At 43.7% G+C, this 22,022-nt stretch overlaps 1 protein-coding gene across 6 annotated transcripts in view; it reads right to left on the bottom strand.

The window, feature by feature from the left end:
• The window catches only part of mob2a (MOB kinase activator 2a), a 59,223-nt gene that overhangs the window by 7,886 nt on the left and 29,315 nt on the right, over positions 1–22,022 (bottom strand). For 4 of the 6 annotated variants that reach the window (XM_079685182.1, XM_079685186.1, XM_079685184.1 and 1 more), the window contains one exon: positions 259–419. In XM_079685182.1, coding sequence (XP_079541308.1) covers positions 259–419 — 161 coding nt within the window. Of the gene's footprint in view, positions 1–258; positions 420–4,302; positions 4,418–7,991; positions 8,225–22,022 lie in introns of those variants that run through there. The other 2 variants (XM_079685181.1, XM_079685183.1) reach the window with 2 other exon arrangements.

Below are 22,022 nucleotides of genomic sequence, written 5' to 3'. Positions count from 1 at the left end.
CAGCTCCAGAAACATTGGAACATCTCGTCATTTCCAAACAAGTGCATACCAATTGGGAAAAACAATTCCAATGTTGCACAAGGGCCATGAATTTTGATTTCATAAATAAGATAATGTGTCCCTTTCACATTCTAAATATGGCCATGTTGCTAACAGCCTGTTGCCTGTACAGGACATCTTCCTCAGTTATGTGTTTGACTGTTTGAGCTCCTATATGTACCACACATATATTCTATCATTGACTACAGGGTAACTCACTGTTGCTGGCTAGCCATTCGTTGAGGTCTATCTCTCTGGGCAGCACCACCAGCTCCTTGAGGTCAAAGTCCACCACACGGATCTTTGTGTACTCCAGCTCCAAGTACTGCTTCTTCTCTTCTGCCGGAGGCTTCTTTCCATTTGGCTTCGCCTTCGACTTCCTGAAACACAGGAGAGAGGGGGACAGGTTAAGGAGCTGCAAATGACTCGATCGAGCAATAAAAGATAACGAAAGTGAGAAAGCAAAGGTTGATGCGAATGGTTTAGTTGCCGTTTTATTTGACAGTGCAATGAATTGGATACACTTGACTGACTGGTTATGTTGTATGAAAAAGATACCCATAACCTGTACATTAACTCAGCTCAGGCATAGAAGTTTAAAAAACAAGACACTTGAATCGCCACTCTCACAAAAATCACAGAAAAACGTTACTTTTCAAAAACTGTATTCACAGAGACCTGAACAAAGGGTCCTCTGTTTCTGTACCTGAGCCCTAACTCTGACCTCTGACCTGATGTTAGGTCTTTAGCTTCCACTCAGACAGCCGTCCCCAGCGCCTTGTACTTCCACTGCTAGTTTTAGCACCGGGATGTCATATCACACTCTTCCTGCACTTCCAGGGCTGTCCCCCCCTCCCCCCCAGCCCCTGTCTGTATCAATGGAAGCAGTGCAATCTGGGGTCGAAGGTTGAAATCCTTGTCTGGGAATATCAGAGGCTAATGTAATCGACAGCATCTGTTCAATGCTTTCCTTCCCCTGTGATGACTTTATCCCTTCATCTTCATTTTGCTCCATCTTGGCTCTGCTACCGTTGTTTGGGGTTGCTTCAGGACAAGGGAGTTCAGTTTGCTGCATGAATTTATTGCGCTTTTGTTGACCCTCATTTCCGCCCGTCTTGCGCTCAGCCCTTCAATCAGTTCTCATTGCCCCTCTCTCCACACCCTCTGTCTAAACACAATGATCCAGCCATGGGTTCCTGGCTCTGTCCCCTTTCCGCCCCAGTCCCACTCCCTGTATACGGCAGCTCCGGCTCCTGGACTGGAGAGAGCTGTTCTCACAGCACTAATGACTGTTTTCCAGCAACAGTTAAACCCCTCTCACTTTTACTCAGGCCATGCTGCACCATAGCTGGACTTTACAGAAGCGATGAATGTTGGGGTTTGATACACAGTCCACATGCAGCCTGAGATATTAGGAATATATTTAGAAAGGATAGAGGGCCGAGGGGGGAGAAAGGAATGAGGAGAGGAGGTAGATCCACACAGGCCCAGCTGATATCCATGGGAACTAATAAACACGTTACAAAACATGACAGGACTGTGGAGCACGAAGCCAGTTTAATTCCCTCCCCAGGAAGCGTAGCCCTGCTTTCCGCCTCAGCAAACAAGGGAAGGCATGTCAACATGTGGATGCATACAGAGCCAGCAGCCGTTTACTTTGTGAATGTTTAAGTTTCCCTCCTTGCATGTCCGCTGTAGTCTAATTTAGCTGTTAGGAGAAATGCTTAGCTGTAAACTGCCTGTGGGCATCATGTAAAAAAGCTAAGACTTGAAGGACCAACACTTCCACGATCACGTCCGGACACACAGGACGCTGCTTAGGTTCCCATTAGTTGGGTAATGATTCATCAAGGTGCTCGGCTCTTCCTATCAGGCAACTCCAGAGCGTGTTTTGGCCTCATTTGAAAAACCGAGGACACTGCAGATTACACTGCTGGCTAATTATTAATGTGAGGTCACTTTCTCTTTCACCTCTTCTCTCATGTTGCTCTGCCCTCCCCCCCAACAATATATTGTCTTTCTTTAGGCTTGTAGGAAGGTGTTTCCACACATTTCTCTTCATGGCTGCAGGCTCACCTGTCCAAACTGCCTATTGTTCAGGGTCAAAAGCCTCAGGCCTCATGTTCATCTTTGCCCTCTCCTTTTGCCCTCCCTCTTTTTCATCTCTCTTTGGCCTTTTCCTCTATCTTTTGGTCCTCACCTTTAACGCTATGACCTCTACTCTGACTCACATTTGAACTCAAGTTTCTTTATGCTTTTCCCCGAAAGCTCTTTCCCGTGACTGTTTTGCTAACTTGTTTGGTTTCTCCTTATCTGTCTGCGTTCCTTCTCCCCCTCAAATCAGACGACAAACCCTCTTCCTGCTCATAAGGACACGGACAGATTCATGTGGTATGTGTGGTTTTGCGCGGTGAGCTACATGTTCCATCATGTGAAAGAGCTTTACCCGAGCTTCATCCATAGATACCGTCACAACTTTTCAAAGGCTCAGCTAAGCTCCTCAGAAGAAACGCTTTGCTCCTGTAAAAAGGTTCAAGTCAGTTCTTCGCCCCCCTTTCTTTTCCTTTTGAAAACATTCTGTTTCACTGAGCTATTTCCTGTCTCTGTAATTTCATCATTTTCCACAGAAACACCCCCTCCACCTCTAGCGAACATTTGTGTGGTGAGGGGAGGTGAAATTCTGGAGCCATTAGTTTATTTTAGGATAAAGAGAACTTCCTCTCTGCCAGCTCTCCTCCCCTCATACGTACATAGTCTGTCTTCGCAGCAACACACACACAGGCTTTGTCTGTTCTTGGTAAAGTTCTCCCAGGCAAGTCTTTGCCATAAAAGGCAGCAGATGTCTCTTTCTCCCTCACCAGATCAGTGACAGGGCAGGGCAGGCCAGAAGGCAGGAGTGGAGGGGAAGTGAGGCCGGGGCCGGGCACATGTCTTCCGGGCCAGGGGGGGGGGGGGGGGAGATGACCACAGCCTGCCTGGCACCAACAGGAACCAGACAGACTCTTGATCCAAAAACATAGTCAAGCTTGGTGGAATAACACCATGAGAAAGTCACGTGTACAAAACTGATGCCTTTTGATCTTATTAAGGAGAGGTGGAGGGCGTGAAGCAGGAAGACAGACATGCTGGTGTTTATCTGCAATAAAACACAATAAGGAAGCCAGGTTGTATAGTCGGGTGACACCGAGGTCAGTGCTGCAGAGGCTGAGGAGTGACAGCTGTTCAACTGTGTCTGTTAACGACTCTCTTATCCCTTTCACTTTTCCCAGCAACACCGCCTGCCCCAGCCCCCTGCCGTCTTCACCAACTCATTTTCCTTCTGTCCCACTACAAGTACCCATCTAACGAACAAACTATGTTGCACGCACACCTGTGACTTTAAGAAAACACACACAATCTAACACACGTCACTGGCTGTTGCTCCCTTTCCCTTTCAGCTGGTCACAACAGCTGCCACAAGCCTGATCCCAAAAAACAGAAGAAGAGAGTCTTGTTTGGTCTGAGAGAGTGCGCCAGTGCAAGCACGTGTGTGACGACAAGAGTGTGCATGCCATATTGATTTTAAGTGCGCCAAACATACATCTCTCTGTCCTCACACTGGTGCAAATATGAGCTGCTGTGTGTTAGCTGAATACCGAATAAACTTAAGGAGGAGCAGCCCTCTGGCAGGTTCACCATTCTCATTACCAGAACCTGGTTCCAATTAATCATGGAACCACTCGAGGCCACATTACAGAGCTGCGCCGGAGAATTAGTTTAAGTGCTATCTCTAAAACACTACAATTTGCTACTAAAGAGCTCCCTCTTATCGTTTTGCACCCACATACACAGAGCAATGTTTCAAAAGGGGAACATTTCAGACCATGCTAGTTATATATTTATATATTTGGTAATGATATCAACATTCAAACAACCATTCAGACACTGATGCTCATGCTATAGGTTAAAAAGTAGAGGATATACATTTTGTATTAAGGGTCTGTCTTTGATGAATACAGCATAACTCTGATTCAATGAGCTTTGTTAAACTGGTTTCACTTTCCTCACAACTGCCCATATATATGGAAGCAATTCATGTAATCTGCGAGGGTACATAAGCACATAAACCGCGTGTGTGAGCATCCATCAATGACAAGACAGACAATCTTTTCTAAGACAGACGAGTCCTGAGAGATTTTCTTAGACTGCAAACTTATCCTACATGTAGAATCTTCATGTCAGGAAAAAAAACATCTAAAAACAAATACAAGACATTTTTGTTACCTCTTTGGAACAAGATGAGGCCATTCAAGTTGCCAAAACATGCTTCTCCGTGTCGCACCCTGTTGTGAATACAGTACTGTTTGCTAGAAAACAGCCCCTTGAGTCTATAAAATGGTTATAAGAGATAACAGGCACCAGAAACCATAATCAGAGGACTTCGTCCCAGGTACATTCAGGTGCTGTTTACACGGGAACGAAACGGGTTGTATCCGCTACTTTTCTCTTTCGTATAGCCCGTTCGTTCACACAAGGCCGTAACGGATCCCGCAAACGATAACGGGTCCCAAGGTTGATAGATCTGCAAACGGAACGCTCTGGGGGTCCAAATGGCTCTGTGTGTACGTCCTATACGATCATTTCCTGATAACGATGAAGCCATGGCCCCACCTCTGCTGCTCACTGCTGTAGCATGGTCATGAGCTACTGACCATGCTACAGATGTTAGTGCAAAATCAGCTCCTCTACCACAATCATCAGCAACAAGTGGACATGGAGAACTACATGAACTACAAGTGGCTAAATCCACCGCGGAGAATAAACAGAAGGGCAACCAGGCAACCATGCTCGGGGGTCTTCTTCGCTGCTTTTGGTTTATTCTGTGGCGGAAATACAGCGCCGCTTACAGGCCCGGCATATGTACTCCAGCAGGTCGAGCGGTCTTGTGTGAAGGGACATGTTTATTGAGCCGTATCCGTGTGGACGGAATACTTTTTTGATATTGAATTTGGTTTGCGTTTCCGTGTGTAAATGGGGCATAAGGAAATCAAACACTTCAAACTGACCTTTAGACAAACACCTGCTAGGTCAGAGAGTGAATCAATTGGATGTCAGGAAGTGGCTCCGACTGATTATAAGGTTCACAGCATTCAAGGGTTAGAAAAACTGCAATAAAAAATCAATAGCAACGGGATATCTCTCTAATCTCCGATAAGAATGGAACTGAGAGAACTAACTTGAGCCATTTTGTAAAAAGAGTAGCTTCAGTCAGGAGGATCAGTTTTCTCGTAGTCTGGCCTCCTGATCTATTTCAAGATTTAAATTGAATAGACTCAATGGCCCTTTTCCCCCAAAAAACCACAGACAGAGGAGAGCAGGCAGTTTGAGCACACTGAAGCTAAACCACAGCAGCCATTACGGGTCTAAAAAGAGACAGAGTTAAGGATGGACTAAACCAGACGTTTGCCTTGCAATACTTAAGCCTACACAGTAAACCGCTCTGTCAAAGTAGTTTATGACGTTTCTAAAAAAGCATTGGTGCATAAATATTTCAGTTTTCAGTAAATTTGAGTTCTGGAGTTAAGAGATAAGAAGAAAACACAAACAAAGAAGGCACAGCTGCCACAACTTAATCAGTAGCATCACAAGGGGTGTCAGAGGCACTGTAAATCAGTACAGAATTGTAGCTTGGACACACACACACACACACACACACACACACACACACACACACACACACACACACACACACACACACACACACACACACACACACACACACACACACACACACACACACACACACACACACACACACACACACACACACACACACACACACACACACACACACACACACACACACACACACACACACACACACACACAGTGGCTACCCCCCCTTTCCCCTCGTCATCCTATGCTAAACCCCATTCAGTGGCTGTGAGGCCTGCAGAGTATGTAAAGACCCCCCACCGGCACTATAATGGGGCCTCTTTAACATCACAACACAACGTGTGCGACAGGAAAGGGGTCTTTGGGTGGAGATAAGATTGAATCCCTGGTTAAGCACTTGGAAAATGTAACCTTGTTAGAAGAAGGTTGGCTGGGACAATGGTATGGTAGGAAGCTATCGACAAGGATCTTATGAATGAGGAGCTGAAAGAGATTTATCTAAACTCGAATCAATCCAACATCTGGATTGCTACTGAATGAAATAGGTAAAAAACCAAAACAGAAAGCGTGTGTGTTTTTGGTTTGTACCCAGCACTATCCCAGTAGACAATATAAGCAAGAAATAAACATGTGAAAAAGGGTTAGATCGTTAAAATCTATTGAAGCCATCTATCCCACTCTAGTATTCATACCTGCTTCCGAGCAAAGGACATTCAACCATTCACAGGCAGAGCAAACTGGTTAAAAGTGGAGCTATAAAACAGGTCTACGTCCCCCCCCCCCCCCCCCTCATAAAACCAGAAACTATGCATCCTTGTTAACTTTGATGGAGTGTTTTTTGTTCAGTTTTTCCAATACACGTCAAACGTGTGAAAATCCCCCGGTGTAAATAACTTGGTGTATTTCCCTGTAAGCAGCTGATTCCTGTAATAAGGTGCCGAGTTCCAACAAAAATATGAGCAGCCCAACTTGACTGGATCTGTCAAAGGTTCTTGCAAAAGACATAAGATACGTTACAATAACGCTCTCTACTGTGTTCATTTCCTCATGCCCACAATCTCGTAAGAGATCCTAAAATGGTGGATATTTTTTCTCTTCAATATCTCTCTCTGAATCTTTACAGACTACAATAGATTACATTTTTGAGGCTTGTGCCCTTGGGGCTGCTGCTTAAAAGCACACCTGTCCCAAGACTTGAAAGGTAAGAGGAAACTTAAGCAAAGCATTGACAGGATGGCCTGTCCCCTGGAGGAACGCACTCATGATGAGTGCAGGTTTTCTTCACATGACACCTACAGGGTATTATTACTCATAATGTCAAATAGGTTCAAATATTATTTGAATATTGCCTTACTCGCCGATTATCTTTGTATGTCACACAAACCCACTGTGTTAACACTCCTATTTGGGTTATGCATTAAGTTACGTCCGATATGTCAGATTGCTGACCACACCATTGCTTACGAGTAGTAAACAAAAGAGAGATTCAGAAAAAGGCAATCACAAGATCCAATTTCAAAGTGTTTCGCCTGTTGCCCTAAATGTTAACACTATAATGAACTGCCTACAGTGTTGGTAGGATTCTCTAAATAAGGATTTACAGGTTTGCTACCTTGTCCAAAGTGTGCTCATTTATCAATTTCGGTTAAAACCAAAAACGTTTAAAACTGATTTAAAATAATTTCCTCTTTAGGTTAAGCATGCTAAATCGTTAACAGTCTCTTGAATAATTGATTAGACTAGATGAGGAGACGGTGTCACATTTCTCTTGCTCTTGTTGAGTCTTGTTAGTGAGAGTTGCAGAAAGAGGAATGAGGCGTTCAGGCTCTACGTCCCCTACCACCACCGGCTGCTAAATCGCAGTAACCCCGGAACCAGAGGGTCCCGGACGGTGCTTACGTAATTGGCGCTGAGAGTTGACAACTACTTATCCTCAAGCCTGAGTTATAGAGGAATGGTAAAGCATAATAGTTTTAAGCAGGCAACCGGCGGGACATGAGCACAAAGTGGCGTTACTTATTCGGTTTAATATCTGTCAGTCACCGGACGTCTGTACCTGTGTAATAAACTGCGGAATGATTAAATACAACGTCGGGGAAACAATACAAATAAAGTGAACAGCATAACACCACATATTAACAAAAGTTAAACGTTATATACTCGGAGAATACGTCTCCATCGATCCTCCGAAGCCTAAATGAATTATACAATTGTGCCATTTACAGTAGAGGCTCCGCTCCGAGAACAATAGCGGAGACGGTTTTGTTAAGTAGCTATGAATTGAAACGGTGTTTTACCTTAGAACTTTTCCGACTGCCTGAAGCACCATTTTGCAACTTAGTCCGTTTTTGGAGTTTTTCTGAGAGTGCATGTCCGTTTTATCTCCAGAAAAGGAGCAATAATCTCCGACCATGGTTTAAAACATGAACACAAATGAGTTACTTTCCGCTTCAAATTACTCAGGTGGAGTCTATGCGAATCACACCAAAGTTTGAATCTATCTGAAGCTCTGACTTACTATGACTGTACAGTCAGGAGAACAACTTTGTCAAGTTTAGAAAAGACCCTCCCTCTCAGCCCTCTCGTCCAATCTGAGGAGAGGGTGGGCGGACTGCAGTGACGTCAGAGTCTGCCCATGTGGATTTGGTTGGGGCATCTCCGCTAGGTGATTTACAATGTAGCAACAGGTGGTCAGCCAGTAACGTGGAGTACAATGGAATAAAAAGGTGTCGCTACATGTAAGTGCCTGCTATTGGACAGGTTTACATAATCATGGCTTTTAAACAAAGGACAACAAATGTAAATACACTTAGCAGCCCATAGAAAAGCTAGACAAGCTACTAATGTTTCAGTTTCAACAGCCCAACATTAATGCACCAGAAATATAGCTTTGATCGAAAGAGTTTTTAAAAAAACACATATTTGTCACTATATGTACATTATGAAAATGAGCAAACACTGACGAGGACTGTCAAATGAAGTTGAAACTCTAGCTGTGGTTAAAATGATTTAGCCAAAACACATCCTAATTTTTACAGTGGTAAAGATAACTGTAATGTTAGCTAAAAAGCACATTTTCATATTATATGAGCCATTCAAAGATAAGTAAAATCCCAGTCAGGTTAAAAATACAACAAATACAGAGGAAACAACTTTAAAATAACTTCTATGTTGGGTTCAAAATCTCAACATGGTATGTTTTCAGCAGGTTTAGTTGATGTGTTAATTCTGAGTCCACCTACGAAGGCTGACAGCTGTAATGACATGTTCAAACATGTCAAAGCTGAAGAACCAGCAGAGAATCACACACATTCTGTTTGAGAGACAAAGGCAGATTCACAGGGATATCTAGAGGTCTCTGTGTGTGTCTGTGGGGCGAGGGAATTGTTTGTAACAATTGTTTCAGAAGCTTTGTATTATTGACATGATTTGAATAATACAATGTGAAATCTAATGAAATTGTCCAAAGGAGGCTGAGCCAATAACACGCAAGTATAACATGAGGAAATGAACCCGGGGAGTTGAGACTCATGAGAAGATTACCGCTACAGAAGTGTTACAAAGCCATCATTTCCTCGCCCTTCTCCCCTCTAATTATTGCCTCTCAACAAACCTCCTCTCTTATTCTCTCATGTATGGCCTCACATTTCTCCTCCCTTTCTGGATTGTACTTGACTCTCCCTGTCATTGTCTCCCCTTCGTTCCCTTAGACAAAAGTTGTGGGGGCCATGGTGGAGCTGCAGATGTGAGAAACCCTGGACCAGCTGGCTGCTGTTACACAGACACACAAAGACACACTAATCTGAGGGATCTGTGGAGCTATGTGCACTCCATGTATGTGGGTGGGTGTAAGTAGCTGCGTGAGGAAGATAAAAGAGATTGTGAGGGTGTTGTATGCGAGGACTGTGCTTATAGATGTGTGTAATTTGTGTGTGTAGCGACTGTAGACATGCTGGTGGAGTTTACTGTGCACTGTTTGACCCTCTTGCTTATGGTTAAATGTGATTTAAGAAATGATCAAAAGTGACAGAGGGTCCGACAGGCGCCTTGCTGTAGCCACATTTTACATACGTGACTCCTTCTCACAACACTACAGTTACACACCGGACTGGAGTTTAGTGTGTGGAGCTGTGTGATCCAGGGGTTACTGGCTCCTGCTGTGGTAGCAGGGGTGAGGAGCAGGGGGTGAGGGGAGAGAGACCAGAACAGGGCACTGACTTTTTCCATGGTGCTAAATATAGCATCAGCCTGCCTAGCTCATAAAGAAGACAGAGGACAGTGTCAAGAGAGACAGGGGAGGGGGGCATGCTATGCGTCTGTGTGCGTCTGTGTGTGCGTCTGTGTGTGTGCGTCTGTGTGTGTGTGTGTGTCTGTGTGTGTCTGTGTGTGTGTGTGTGTGCTTCCTAATCGGTGACTGTGTAAGAAGGTGAGTGACCAGGTGTGAGGGGGGGGGGGTTGTGGTGGGGCCTGGGGTTAGACCAGAGTAAAGAAAAAAGTGAATGTGTCTGCAGCACAGAGTATTTAAAACTCTGCAAACAAGACCCCAGATTTTTGGTCAGCTTCGTAATCTTCTTAACCTATTTTTGTTATCTGAAATGTTCTGATTTCAGTTGCTGAATTATTACAGTTTTATACTTATTTATTTGGGCGAAGTTCGTACCGCTGCTAATTTTTGTTTCTATGTTTGTCATATTTCATACCGGCTTTATATAGACTTGTGTAAACAGACTGTATATAAAGTGTTGTGTTATATATAACATTGTAAAAATGTTGATATAGATGATCCATGAAGTGCTTTGGTGCTACTTGTGACCACCCAAGATAAAGCTGTACGTTGCCGTAATGGAAATCTCGTGCTCAGGGAACTTTCCATTCATTTGCTCGCTGGAAATTAAAGACATCCATTCAAGATCACTGGGGCTTGGCCTGGGCCTCTAAACTCAGTGCTGGAGAAAGCACTTTAAAGAGTCAGGCGTCAAAGTTGAAAAACCCGGTGGGTTTTAACTTAAAGTGTTCTTTTCTGTAGTTACACAGGTAGTTTGTCAGGTTATGCGAGATGCAGGCTAACAGAGCAGACTGAGCCATCGAGCTGCTCGGGGTGGACCCGCTTACACAACGTCTGACGTGCATGGAAACAAACGGGCACATACCATGGTCTGAAAGACAGAGGTCTACTCTTTCTTCTCCGCTAACGTCACGGTCCTTTCCACTATTCAGACAAGACATGGCATCACTCACCTGCCACCATACTCTCACAAAACCAGATGTTTGCTGGCACTATTCCAGGCCTTTCACAGGGAGCACTACAGTAAAAAAAGTTAAAATAGATTAATAATTTCTTCAACGGTTACTTGAGGTGACATTTAAAATGGGTTACATGAGAACTTTGAAAGATATTTGCACTATAAACCACCCTGGAGATACAGAGCTACATTAAAGGCCCATATTTAACAAGTAAACACATCCCTTGTTAAAAAGAGGGGAGGAGAAATATTGAAGGCAGTAAATTAAAACACTTTGACGTCACTGTCTTGTGTCTGATGAATGTGTTGAGCCTTAAATCTGATGAATGAATAAATAACAATAACTACAACGACAACTGATCAGACCAACAGATAACAAGGGGAAATCGACAGCAGAAAAATGTAACTTATTTCAATAGTTACAGCGTGGATGTTTAGGAGGTGGGACTATGTTGTAAGAAACATGTTTTACTGGAATGTTGAAGACTAAAAAGACTTAATAGTCGCTTTAAACAATGTACTGTTGAAGGAAGAGACATTAACTCTTATAACCTCACAGAAAAACCCATTAGAAGTGGTCCAAAAGGAGAAAGACATTTTGCGACTAAATCTGTTTGCCTGCAGCGCTCTCTTTGCTGCCGTGCGATGATGGCTGGCCCAACAGGTTGGGTCTGAAAGTGAGCGGACATTCCACCTATTACAGACAAAGACAACACTGACTCCAGGCCAGCCAGCAGATGAGTCACAAATGCAGCAGATGAGCCTTGGAGCCTGGCAACAGCTCAGTTCCAGCCCTGCCAACGCTAAATCTCCAGCCAATCATAGCCGGGATCAAAATGACAGGCGGGTCAGGCGGCCAACCATGTTAAAAACCAAAATGAATAAATACAAATCCCAGCAGTTCCAAGTTTTTCTGTAAGACCTTCAGTTGGCGCTGCGTTCGGGGTGTGTGGGAGTGGTGAAGTGTGTTTAGGTAAGGTCTTAGCCAGTGAAAACAGTGCTCACTGAGGGTCTTTAGTGCCTCTGGGTTTTCTATAGGCCGGGATAGAAAGGTCAGCAAGGCCAGGAGACACTCTGCACACCGAACCCAGCGACCCGACCGGCAATACCAACCAGTCATTTCTGCGGCGACAGCTACAATTGTTTTAATTATTGCCAAAATTGCAATGTTGGTCTGACATCTCTGAAGGAAAAAACTGAACCAGTGTTTTGGTGACAAACTGTCCACCTCTGTACTTAATGACATTTTTATCATGCCTTGATTTATGAAGTGCACACGCCTCATCTCTGCAGAGCGCTCTTATCGTACACACTGTGCATTATGCACCAATACATGGCATTTTACACATCATGTTAATATATAAAACCCATCAGTTCTTGCCCATTGGTTTTTCTTTGACCTTCCTATCCACCTTTAAGACCTTCAAGTCGTCTTTCTCTCTTTGCACGTGTGCCCCTTTTCTCCCTGGCTTCATCTCTCCTTCGCTGCATTCCTTTAGGGGAAGGGCTGCATGCAAAGACATGCCAGCGCACTCTGCACATGCAGCCTGGCTGAACAAAAGAAAAGATCATCTGAGGAAAAAAGAACAACATGAAGAGTCTCAAGAGCGGCAGATCTCAGGAGTTTAGTTTGACGTGTTTCTCTTTGTTTGGCAGAAAGATGTGTGCACTTCATGAGCAAACATATTAAACTGTATGCTCTATTTCACAGCCGCAAGGGCACCAAGGAATAAATAATCCACTTCATTAATGCTTCTGCACTCGTAATCTAATTAACATCCCAAATGATAAACTGTTTCTGCATGTTATCTGGAGCTATTATATAAAAAGGGAGAAGCCAAGTATGTTTTAGAGGCAGGAGGCCATGTTCTGCCTGGTTTATGACTGAAGGAAGAGAGGGCTTTAGCAATATGGAAGACAGGAGATGAGAAATACCAGACTCGTGTCCAGAAGTTCATAAATCACCATCTCCATGGATACTGCGTAGATATCGGCGGGAATAGGGCAGAAAGGAATATGAGGAGGAGATACGGTTGAGAGGGAAGGAAGTGAGAAAGAGGGGAGCAGTTGAGATTAGGTAAGAATGAGGGATGGGCTCTGCGGGAGAAGGGAAGTGAAAAACAGAACAGAAAAAGGAGAGTGAAAGAGAGCAGAAACTGAGATTTGGATAAGAGGAGTTTAAGAGTTTGAGCTGTGTGGGAGTTTGTCACAGCATGCCCTGGCCTCGCTGCACTCCTCCTCCCTACATTCCTTAGCAGGGGAGAGTCGAGATCCATCCCATATTTTGCCACCTGGGCAGCAAAACACCTGTTTGCACACACACACACACACACACACACACACACACACACACACACACACACACACACACACACACACACACACACACACACACACACACACACACACACACACACACACACACACACACACACACACACACACACACACACACACACACACACACACACACACACACACACACACACACACACACACACACACACACACACACACACACACACACACACACACACACACACACACACACACACACACACACACACACACACACACACACACACACACACACAGGAATGGTAATGTCAGAGGCTACGAGATCACAGCTAATATAGGTCAAGGCGGAACAGGAGAGCAGAGCAGGCTGGGGGGGGGGGGCTGACCTGTGAATTAACCTGTGACATGCTGCTGCATCACTCAGTCACATTCTGTATGTGCTCTGAACACCTGTGTCCTCAGGATTAAGGCCCGCAGGTTAGACTCCATCAAAGTCACAAGATGAATCACATCACAAATAGGACTGGGACAGTGTGGGAAAGAGGCTGCGCTGTGCACTATGTACACAATGACATGCACCTTATATCAGAGGAGGTCATCTCTAACATTAGGGGACAATTATTTTCGTTATCGATTAATCTGCTGACTATTTCCTAGATGAATCGATTAGTCAACCTTCTGAAAATAGTGGAACATGTCCACAAGTCTCAAAGCCCAAAGTGTTAAGAGAATGTCTACGGAAGACATTCAGATCAATATAATATAATATTTTTGCATGAAAGATGACTTTAGTGTGTGATTGATTATCAAATTAGTGGTTATGTTGTCCATTAGTAGGCCAATCATTTAAACTGGAACTCCCAGCAGCTTGTAAGATGAGTGATAGAGCTTTAAAAAACTGTCTTTATAGTTGAGGTTCAGACTTCATTCTTAGAAATGTGACTGGATTGGACTCCCCCTTAGTGCATTTAGTAGTTTTTCTTGAGCTATTGATCATATCACATGATCTTTATCTGCACTTCAGATGGAGTTTCCCCAGGGAATTTATTTGTTTGCACTTGTTTAGAGCACTTTAAAAACGACTTCTTGGATGTAAAGCAAAGTCTTTAAACTAATGGCTGTTGGGATATTTGAGGCCAAGTTATTATACAGTGTAGCTGTTTGCATGTGTTGTGCCTCGTGCATAGCTGGAAGAAAAAGAAAAGGTTACTGAAGGCTACCCTTCTTCCCAGAAATGTAATAAACCTCAAAAACGAGAAGAATGTGGCTTTTCCTGGGAGGGATATCATAACCTTGGCACGGAGTTAAGGACACAAACACACTAAACTTCTGATCTCCCAACTACAGATAAAATTCAGAACATTTCTGAACCAAACCAAAACATTACGAACTGATTAGAGCTCCAGTGTAACACAGCACACAGCACGGCACAGAGCTCACAAGTCAAGAGGCAACTCAGGTGTGAGATTGCCACCTGCTGGCGCAAAATGCTTATGGGCACATTTTTTACATCAGGGAAATGAAATCAAATTATTTTAAAAACCTGGAGAACAGCAAATAGACACTTAAAAAGGAGATTAAATATTGTTTTTTTCGGCGTGCGACTTATAAGAAAGCTGAGAGTATACTACATCTCTACGAACATTAACCACCTTTGGAAAAAGCTTCTAACTCCAACTTAAAGGAACTTAAAGCTAGACTGAGTTTTCCATTCCAGATTTTATAACAAGGGTGTGGATTCTGTGTGTCAGCGTGTGTGTGTGTTCTTTTGTGACACTTGACACCGAACCAGCACTATGCTGACGCTATAGACGCCAGCATTCTTTGAAGAAAAACTTAACGAGTCACTTTCCACTAATACTCTGGCTGAGTAACCAGAAAAACATACAGAAAAGCAAAGTGTGAAACATTAAAATGTACATTAAGCAAAAGACTATTAAAGAGTGAAACCACTGAGTGTGGAGAGGCGAGGTTCGGGGTGAAAACGCAGGAGTTTGTGAGCTGTGGTAAAACATTTGCTTTAATGTTTGCTCAGGAGCACAAGAGGCAGTCTGTAAGGAGGAGAGAATAAAATGGAGGGGGCTGGATGGAGGAAAAGACCTTCATGGAACACAGGTAAAGATGGGAGGGAAAAAAGCATTTGGATAGCGCCCATGTTTTCACAGAATGCATATCACTGGGAGTGTGATGGGGTAGGTCATAGGGAACAGAGTTGTCTTTAATGGTCCTAAGGAAAAACTAAAAAACCAGATTCCAAAAATGGTCTGAGTGGAAGATGCCTCACTTAAAGAAGCTGAAGTGCAATGTCAGGATCATTACCAATACTGCTTTGCTAAGTCTCATGGGACAGCACTACCTAATACAAAGACAGACACTGTAAGTTACCCTTAAAAGAAAAGAATATTCTAGAAATAAGGAGGGTGTGGGTATCATGCTCACAGTTTGGGTGGCTTCCTGCTCCATGACTGTGCATGCCCGCCCTGATGCAGCTCATTAACCCCTAAGTGAGGGCATTTAGTCACAGACTTCCTGCCGAGGGGAATGTGGATGTGACCTGTACAGCTTCCCAGAACACACAGAGCTTAATGTAAAGAATGTTCCTTTAACACGGTCCAAGCCGAGTAATTGGTGCCGATGGCCTGACAAACCAAACGGCACTACAGTGAGTGACTGATTGATGTCGAGCAGTTTGTTTCTGCCCGAGTGACCGTGTCGACATATTTTGCATATCACATTCAAACAGAGCGTGAACGATGAAGTGAGGTAAGTATTTGAAAAATGCTTAACATTTTCATTAGATAAGGACAGGTATGGCACAGGCATCACCGCGAGGAAAACCCTTCAAAGCAGCCACCAAGTCGTCAGCATGGACGATAACTATTTAAAAATCAACTGATAAAATCAGCACGCTTCCTAAAGAGCACAAGTCAAATCACATTAGTGCGCTTCCTGACACACGCAAATCCGTTTCTAGGTATGTTACATAACTCGAGCAGCGAGGCCGCATTCTGCCGGGCCGTGAGATGCAAACAATAACAAATAGAGAGGAGGGATGAAAGGAGAGGTTTAGGGGACCCCTTTCCCAGGGGAAATGTCTCATTTCCTGTATCAGCAGACAGTACAGCTGCATCAGACTGTCTGGCATGTGAGCGGAGCCACGTTGTGTTTGGGTTGTTATTTCGCCACAGCCTATGCCCAGTTTGCTCTTTGACGCTGAGAACATGGAACCTAGTGACGCGGTCTAAACTCGCTGAGCTACTGACGAATAGTAAACACGCTGTTATCTTTAAATAATATTCTACAAAAAACAGTATCTTTTGTAAATTTAGTATAACCGTTTTCAATGTTTCACTGCAATTTCATATATTTTGACACTTTTATTTGAAATCAGTATTTGGGTCTTTCAATGGTTTTTATTTCAATATTTAGGCTACATTTTTTTTGTACTTTTCTTTTTTCTTTAATGAATTGTGATAAATTGTGCAGGTGCATATGCAAACATAAATGACAGATACATTTTCTTGCAAAGTAATATTGTTTGTGGGATAACAGGAACATTGACACAGTTAAAAGGAAAAATCACAATACCAATGAGGGCAGACTAAAAATGACAAGAACAGCACCTTTTGAGAACTGTTTGAATAAAAACTGAAATGTATAACCTTTTTCAAGGTATTATTTATTGTTGGACTGTTGTATTAGACTGCTGTAAAAACATATACAGAGAAAGAAACCTAGTTGAATTACTATGTTCTTGAGTAAAATTAGAACCAATGTGGTTTCCTTAACGATGAAACGTAATATATTCCTCATCTCCTTGTCGACCTTCCTCCATTGTGAAATATCCTTTTAATCTCTCTGTGAATGACGTGGGCTTCTGAGAAAACACTCATGTCCTTGCAGCATCTCATTAACAGTGTTTCCCGCAGATGTGAGTGTGCGAACATTATGTGTCCGTCAACTCGAGAGCGTTTTGCACAGTAGCCGTTATCTCAAGAGCTCATCGCTGGAGTCGCCACGGCAGCAGAGAGACCGGTCGGCTTTCAAAAACATCAAACTCACATCTGCTGCTCTGCTTATCACAACAACCGTGCGGTCAGAGAGAACAAGGACATTTTCACAGAAGAGTACAGCCAGTGCATATCTACCCACACACACACAGACACTGACACTGACACTGACACACACACACACAGACACTGACACTGACACACACACACACACACACACAGACACACACACTGACACACAGACAGAGTGGTACATTTACAAAAACTAATTAGTGTCAGTTGTTCTCTCTGAATATCAAGGTTCACAGGGTGTCTGATTAAAAACTTGCATCATATACACTCACGTAAATTGTCTCTTACCATATTCCAAAAAAACCATAGTGCATTCTGTAATCTTCAAATAGTTATTTTTGATTTATAGAGGAATCATTGTGATCGTGTTTTTGTCTTTACATCAATCAAAAACAGACAATCACATCTTAGAAAGGACAAACCAAACCTTCTTTAGTGTTCTATGGGAGTGCAAAAAAGAAAAGAAAAACATAAAAGACGGACAACTAAATGAGCTTCCTGATGACTAGACGAGATCTTGCCACCATCTGATAGCAGAGGAAACTCTGGTCCATTGTGTGAGTTTGATTAACACTGAGTGTATGAAGGGGTAGGAAATGGTCACACCCAGGATTGGGCAAAGAGGTGAAGACAAGCATGTGACTGATTAACAAACCGAAAATCCAGCTGGTGGAAAATATGAGCCAGTCAGCGCTCCCTGTAGGAAGCTCTGGTGAGAACGCCTCTGTGTACATTTCAGCCTCTAACCAGCTTATGGGTTTACCTACGGTAATGTGGCTGTGTGGCAAGAAGCAACATCTCTTCTGAGAGGAAGTCTGATCTCTCCGAGGAGGATACTTAACCACCAGCACCTCCCATGGACCCGTAACAACAATAACACTGGTTCCAAACAACAGCAGCTCAACAACACCGGGTCCTGATGGTTAGCCCACAGCGATTTCCATCACACAGAGCAAAACAACACATGCCACTTTTTTTCACAATACATGCGTTCCAGCCAAAGACCTGTTTTTCTGTAATTAGCCACAGCAGAAGAGCATGTTGGGATATATCAGCAACAGTCCCCAGAGGCCAATCAGGAGGAAAAACACAGTGTGTGTATGGGTTTGTACGATGGTGTTTTAGGTAAGGCGCAGCGACTGCATCGTGTGTCTCTGAGTCGGGGCCACGACAGAAAAGAGGAAGGGGCCTGCCCAGGGAAGGCCTTAGAGACAAAGAGAACAGGCAGCAAATGTTATGGCAATTCCAGACAAAGCTTTAGGGCATTGCTGAGATGACAGTGAAACCACAGTTTTGCACTGCGCCTTTGTCAGAGACGGGCATGGCAACATCCTCAATAACACATATGGCACCGAACAAAAAGCATGAATGTCGTGTACAGATGGTGCATCAATGAGCGAGGGAAGTAAGTGGGCGTAGGCAGCTGCTGTCGGAGCCGGTGAATGGGAAAGTAAGAGAGAGACGGACAGAAAGGAGACACAAGAGAGGTCAAATCAATATATGTCCTTGGAGCAGTGAGAGCATGGATGTATGAGTGCCTCTCTGCTTACGTCAGTTCATTAATGAGCACTGACGTCCACATTTTTCTCTGCCCTTCAGAGCTGTATCACTTCCTTTGGTAAATGATGAGCAGGAACAATCTAATCTGACCCTTTGAATGAGCAGATGAGGTCAGTGGTTCTATGAAGTTTGAACGTGTTTGTCCGCATCATTGGGAGTCAGGTGTTAACAAGCCTCTGATTGGCTCTCATGTGGGATGATTAGTCTATGCAGTGACATCATCCCAAGGGGGCGGGTGAGAGGTGTTTCAAAAACAGTGTGCACATCTGTCTACAACACAAAAGACGAATCAGCAGTTAAAAAAAAGACATAGCTGCAGAAATCTGAGCGGCTCCATTGATACATAAAGGGCATTTAAGGTTATTCCTTGTGTACTGGCAGGCCTATTCTGCAAGTGAACATAAGGTCACGGTTTTTTATTTACAAATGGTACTAGCGTCACCTCAGAACATGCTGTGGTCAGCAATCTGCAGCTTCCCTTCTCACTCCGGAGCAGCCTCTTCCCTACAGCTACTCGGATTAAATATAGTCTCACAAGAAAGGAGTTAAATGTGTGTGAATCTGAACGTGAAGAACAGGACGTAGCTGTGCTTTTAAGGTGCAAAATGAGATAATCTGTTCAAAATAAAGTTGAATTTCTGGAGGTAAATTCCTTGTCTTTCGCTCCGGTCTTTCCTTGGTTGCAGCACTATGTCAGATGGTAGATCATTGAAACAAATGAGGGGGCATGGCTGCCAAAAGGCACTGCAGCAATTACACAACTATGCAGGCAAGTTTATATATGTGTGACACACATACATATATAAACTATATAAACTTCCAGGACTAAAGCAAAAGCATACACACAGTCGAGAAGGGCAGCGAATAAGGAAGGCCTACTCTCCACCAACTTCTCTGTTCAATTAGGCTGCACCAGACCCCCCACCTTCCCTCTCACTCTCGCCTGGGACAAACTTTGACAAACAGGAAGTGAGGCGCCCAGGCACTTCCCGTCTCCCTTTAAAATGGTCCTCTTGTTCCCAGAGGCAGCACGGCAAAGCCATGGTCTGCTGCAACAACTGCTACGAATAATTTCTCTGCCACCTTTCCACACATTTAAAAAATGTGATACTCAATGCTGTCTAACCTTTTTCCTGCCACCTAACCAACCTACAAACAGAGCCAGACACAATTAATCCATTATCCAGATGCCAATTTGGCCACCAAGCAGCTGTTGTTGTCCATGCTTACCCTGCCGCATCAAACAATTTTCACTTTACTACGCTGCACTTAATATTTGTCGGCTCAGCACTGATTAATGTTCTAATCAGGAATTGCATCCGAGTGTGCTATGGTTAGCTTTTCTTTCTGAACATGTCAACCTAATTATGGTTGTTTCAATAGCGAAGGAGATGCAAAGACGTCCTGTATTTTTTTTATTTAAGCGTGAGCATTAAAGCACGTGCTGACGGGGAGGATCTAAATGCGGAGGTGAGGTTAGTGCAAGGCCATCGCTTCCTTCATATCCTGAGCCAGCAGGACGAGGCTGCTCCTAAAAACACATTCACAGTGTCAGTCTTATGTAACTGGCCCTATGCGTGAGGTCTGCTCTCTGCAGTGACTCGAGGGCAGATGAAAATAGAGAAGGACAATCAGTTCAGTATAGATTGACAGGATGCTTATATCCGTTGTGCCATCTTTAGGAGGGAGTCAACTAAAGGCACACTGGGCAGGGTTTAACAGTTCTTCTTTGTGATTAAAGAAGTTAAAAAAGTAATTCAAGTCAGAAATCTGGGTAAGGAAAGATGGACATTTTCTACCCTGTGCTCATCTTGGAGCAGCCATTTTCTTCATTTTGAGTTATAGGGGTTTTCTACTAGTTGATTGTGGACTGCATGCCCTATTTATTACCTTGACCAAGGAGGTTTTGAGTTGGTTTGTTTGTTTGTCAGTAGGATTAGTTTAAAACTACCATCCTGCCTTCATGAAACTTGGTGGAAGAGCGTAGTATGAGCCAAGGAAGAAGCCACTACATCTTGAAGTGGATCTGAATCACAGGGCGGATACACAAATGAATTAACTATCCTTCACATTTAAAATTAAGGCATTGGGCCTTGACGGGTCTCTCTACAAGTGCCCCTCTGGTTTAGGTCTAGTATGAGTGGAGTAGTGTATGATACAAATAAGTAGGAGAGTTGGGGCTATAGAAACAATAACCGATAAGTTTAGAATATTTTTCTTAGACTTTTCTTCTATGAAATGTATTTAAAATTAAAGGGTGCATCTTGCTTTTCAGTTAAAAGTCTAACCAAAATGACAAAGCAGCTTATATAGTGCAACAGCCACAGCAAATATTGCCATCCAATTCCTCCAGGCAAGGCTTTTAATAGGTTTTGATTCAACCCAACTTTCCCCAAAGACTTTGATTCTATCGAGTCCCATCTGAGTGACGGGGCAGTCTCACTAGGAGGGGAGTCTGCCGGGCTGAGGGGGGGCAGTGTGGGGTTTGTTGGTGGAGAATGGCGTCCTTGTTGAGCTGCTTGCCACAGCTCTGTGGAGAAACCAGGCCTGCCAAAGATAGCCTAATGAGAGACACATGGAAAACTTTAAGGCCCGCTCTGCTAATACAACACACACAGTATGATGGCACACTCAGAACCAGAGGTTGCGCTAGACTTTTTCGCTGCCCGTCATTTTGACGGACAGGATCGTAAAACTCGTAAAAAATTACCCGTCGGCCTTTACACAACTCTGACGAGGGGGGGGGAAGCATGCTCGTGAACTGTCAACGGGGGGGGGGGGGGGGGGGGGGGTTCCGAGTTTGTTCTAATCTGTCAAAATGGCGGACTGCTTTCAGATTTGTCTGTCATTGTTAAAAAAAATCCGTCATAGACGGAAAATATTTGGTTAACGCGACCTCTGCTCAGAACTATTGTTCCACACCACACATTATAAAACCAACTGATCCACTGACAGCAAACACACACAAGCCTTTGTACTGTGATGGAGTGTCCAAGTCTAAGTGCAACACGTCAACAGCAATATCATACAGAAACAGATTGACCCATTGACGTTATTGAAGGGGTTTGAAACAGGGAAAAAAGGCATAAAATTGATTAAAGCTGAATGAGAACTTGACCCAGGATTCAACTCAAAGTGTGCCTCA

The sequence above is a fragment of the Notothenia rossii genome (genome assembly GCF_949606895.1).
Source record: "Notothenia rossii genome assembly, chromosome: 5".
Classification (NCBI taxonomy): Eukaryota; Metazoa; Chordata; class Actinopteri; order Perciformes; family Nototheniidae; genus Notothenia; species Notothenia rossii.
The sequence above is the reverse complement of the archived record's forward strand: the minus strand, read 5'-3'. Positions and strand labels throughout refer to the sequence as shown.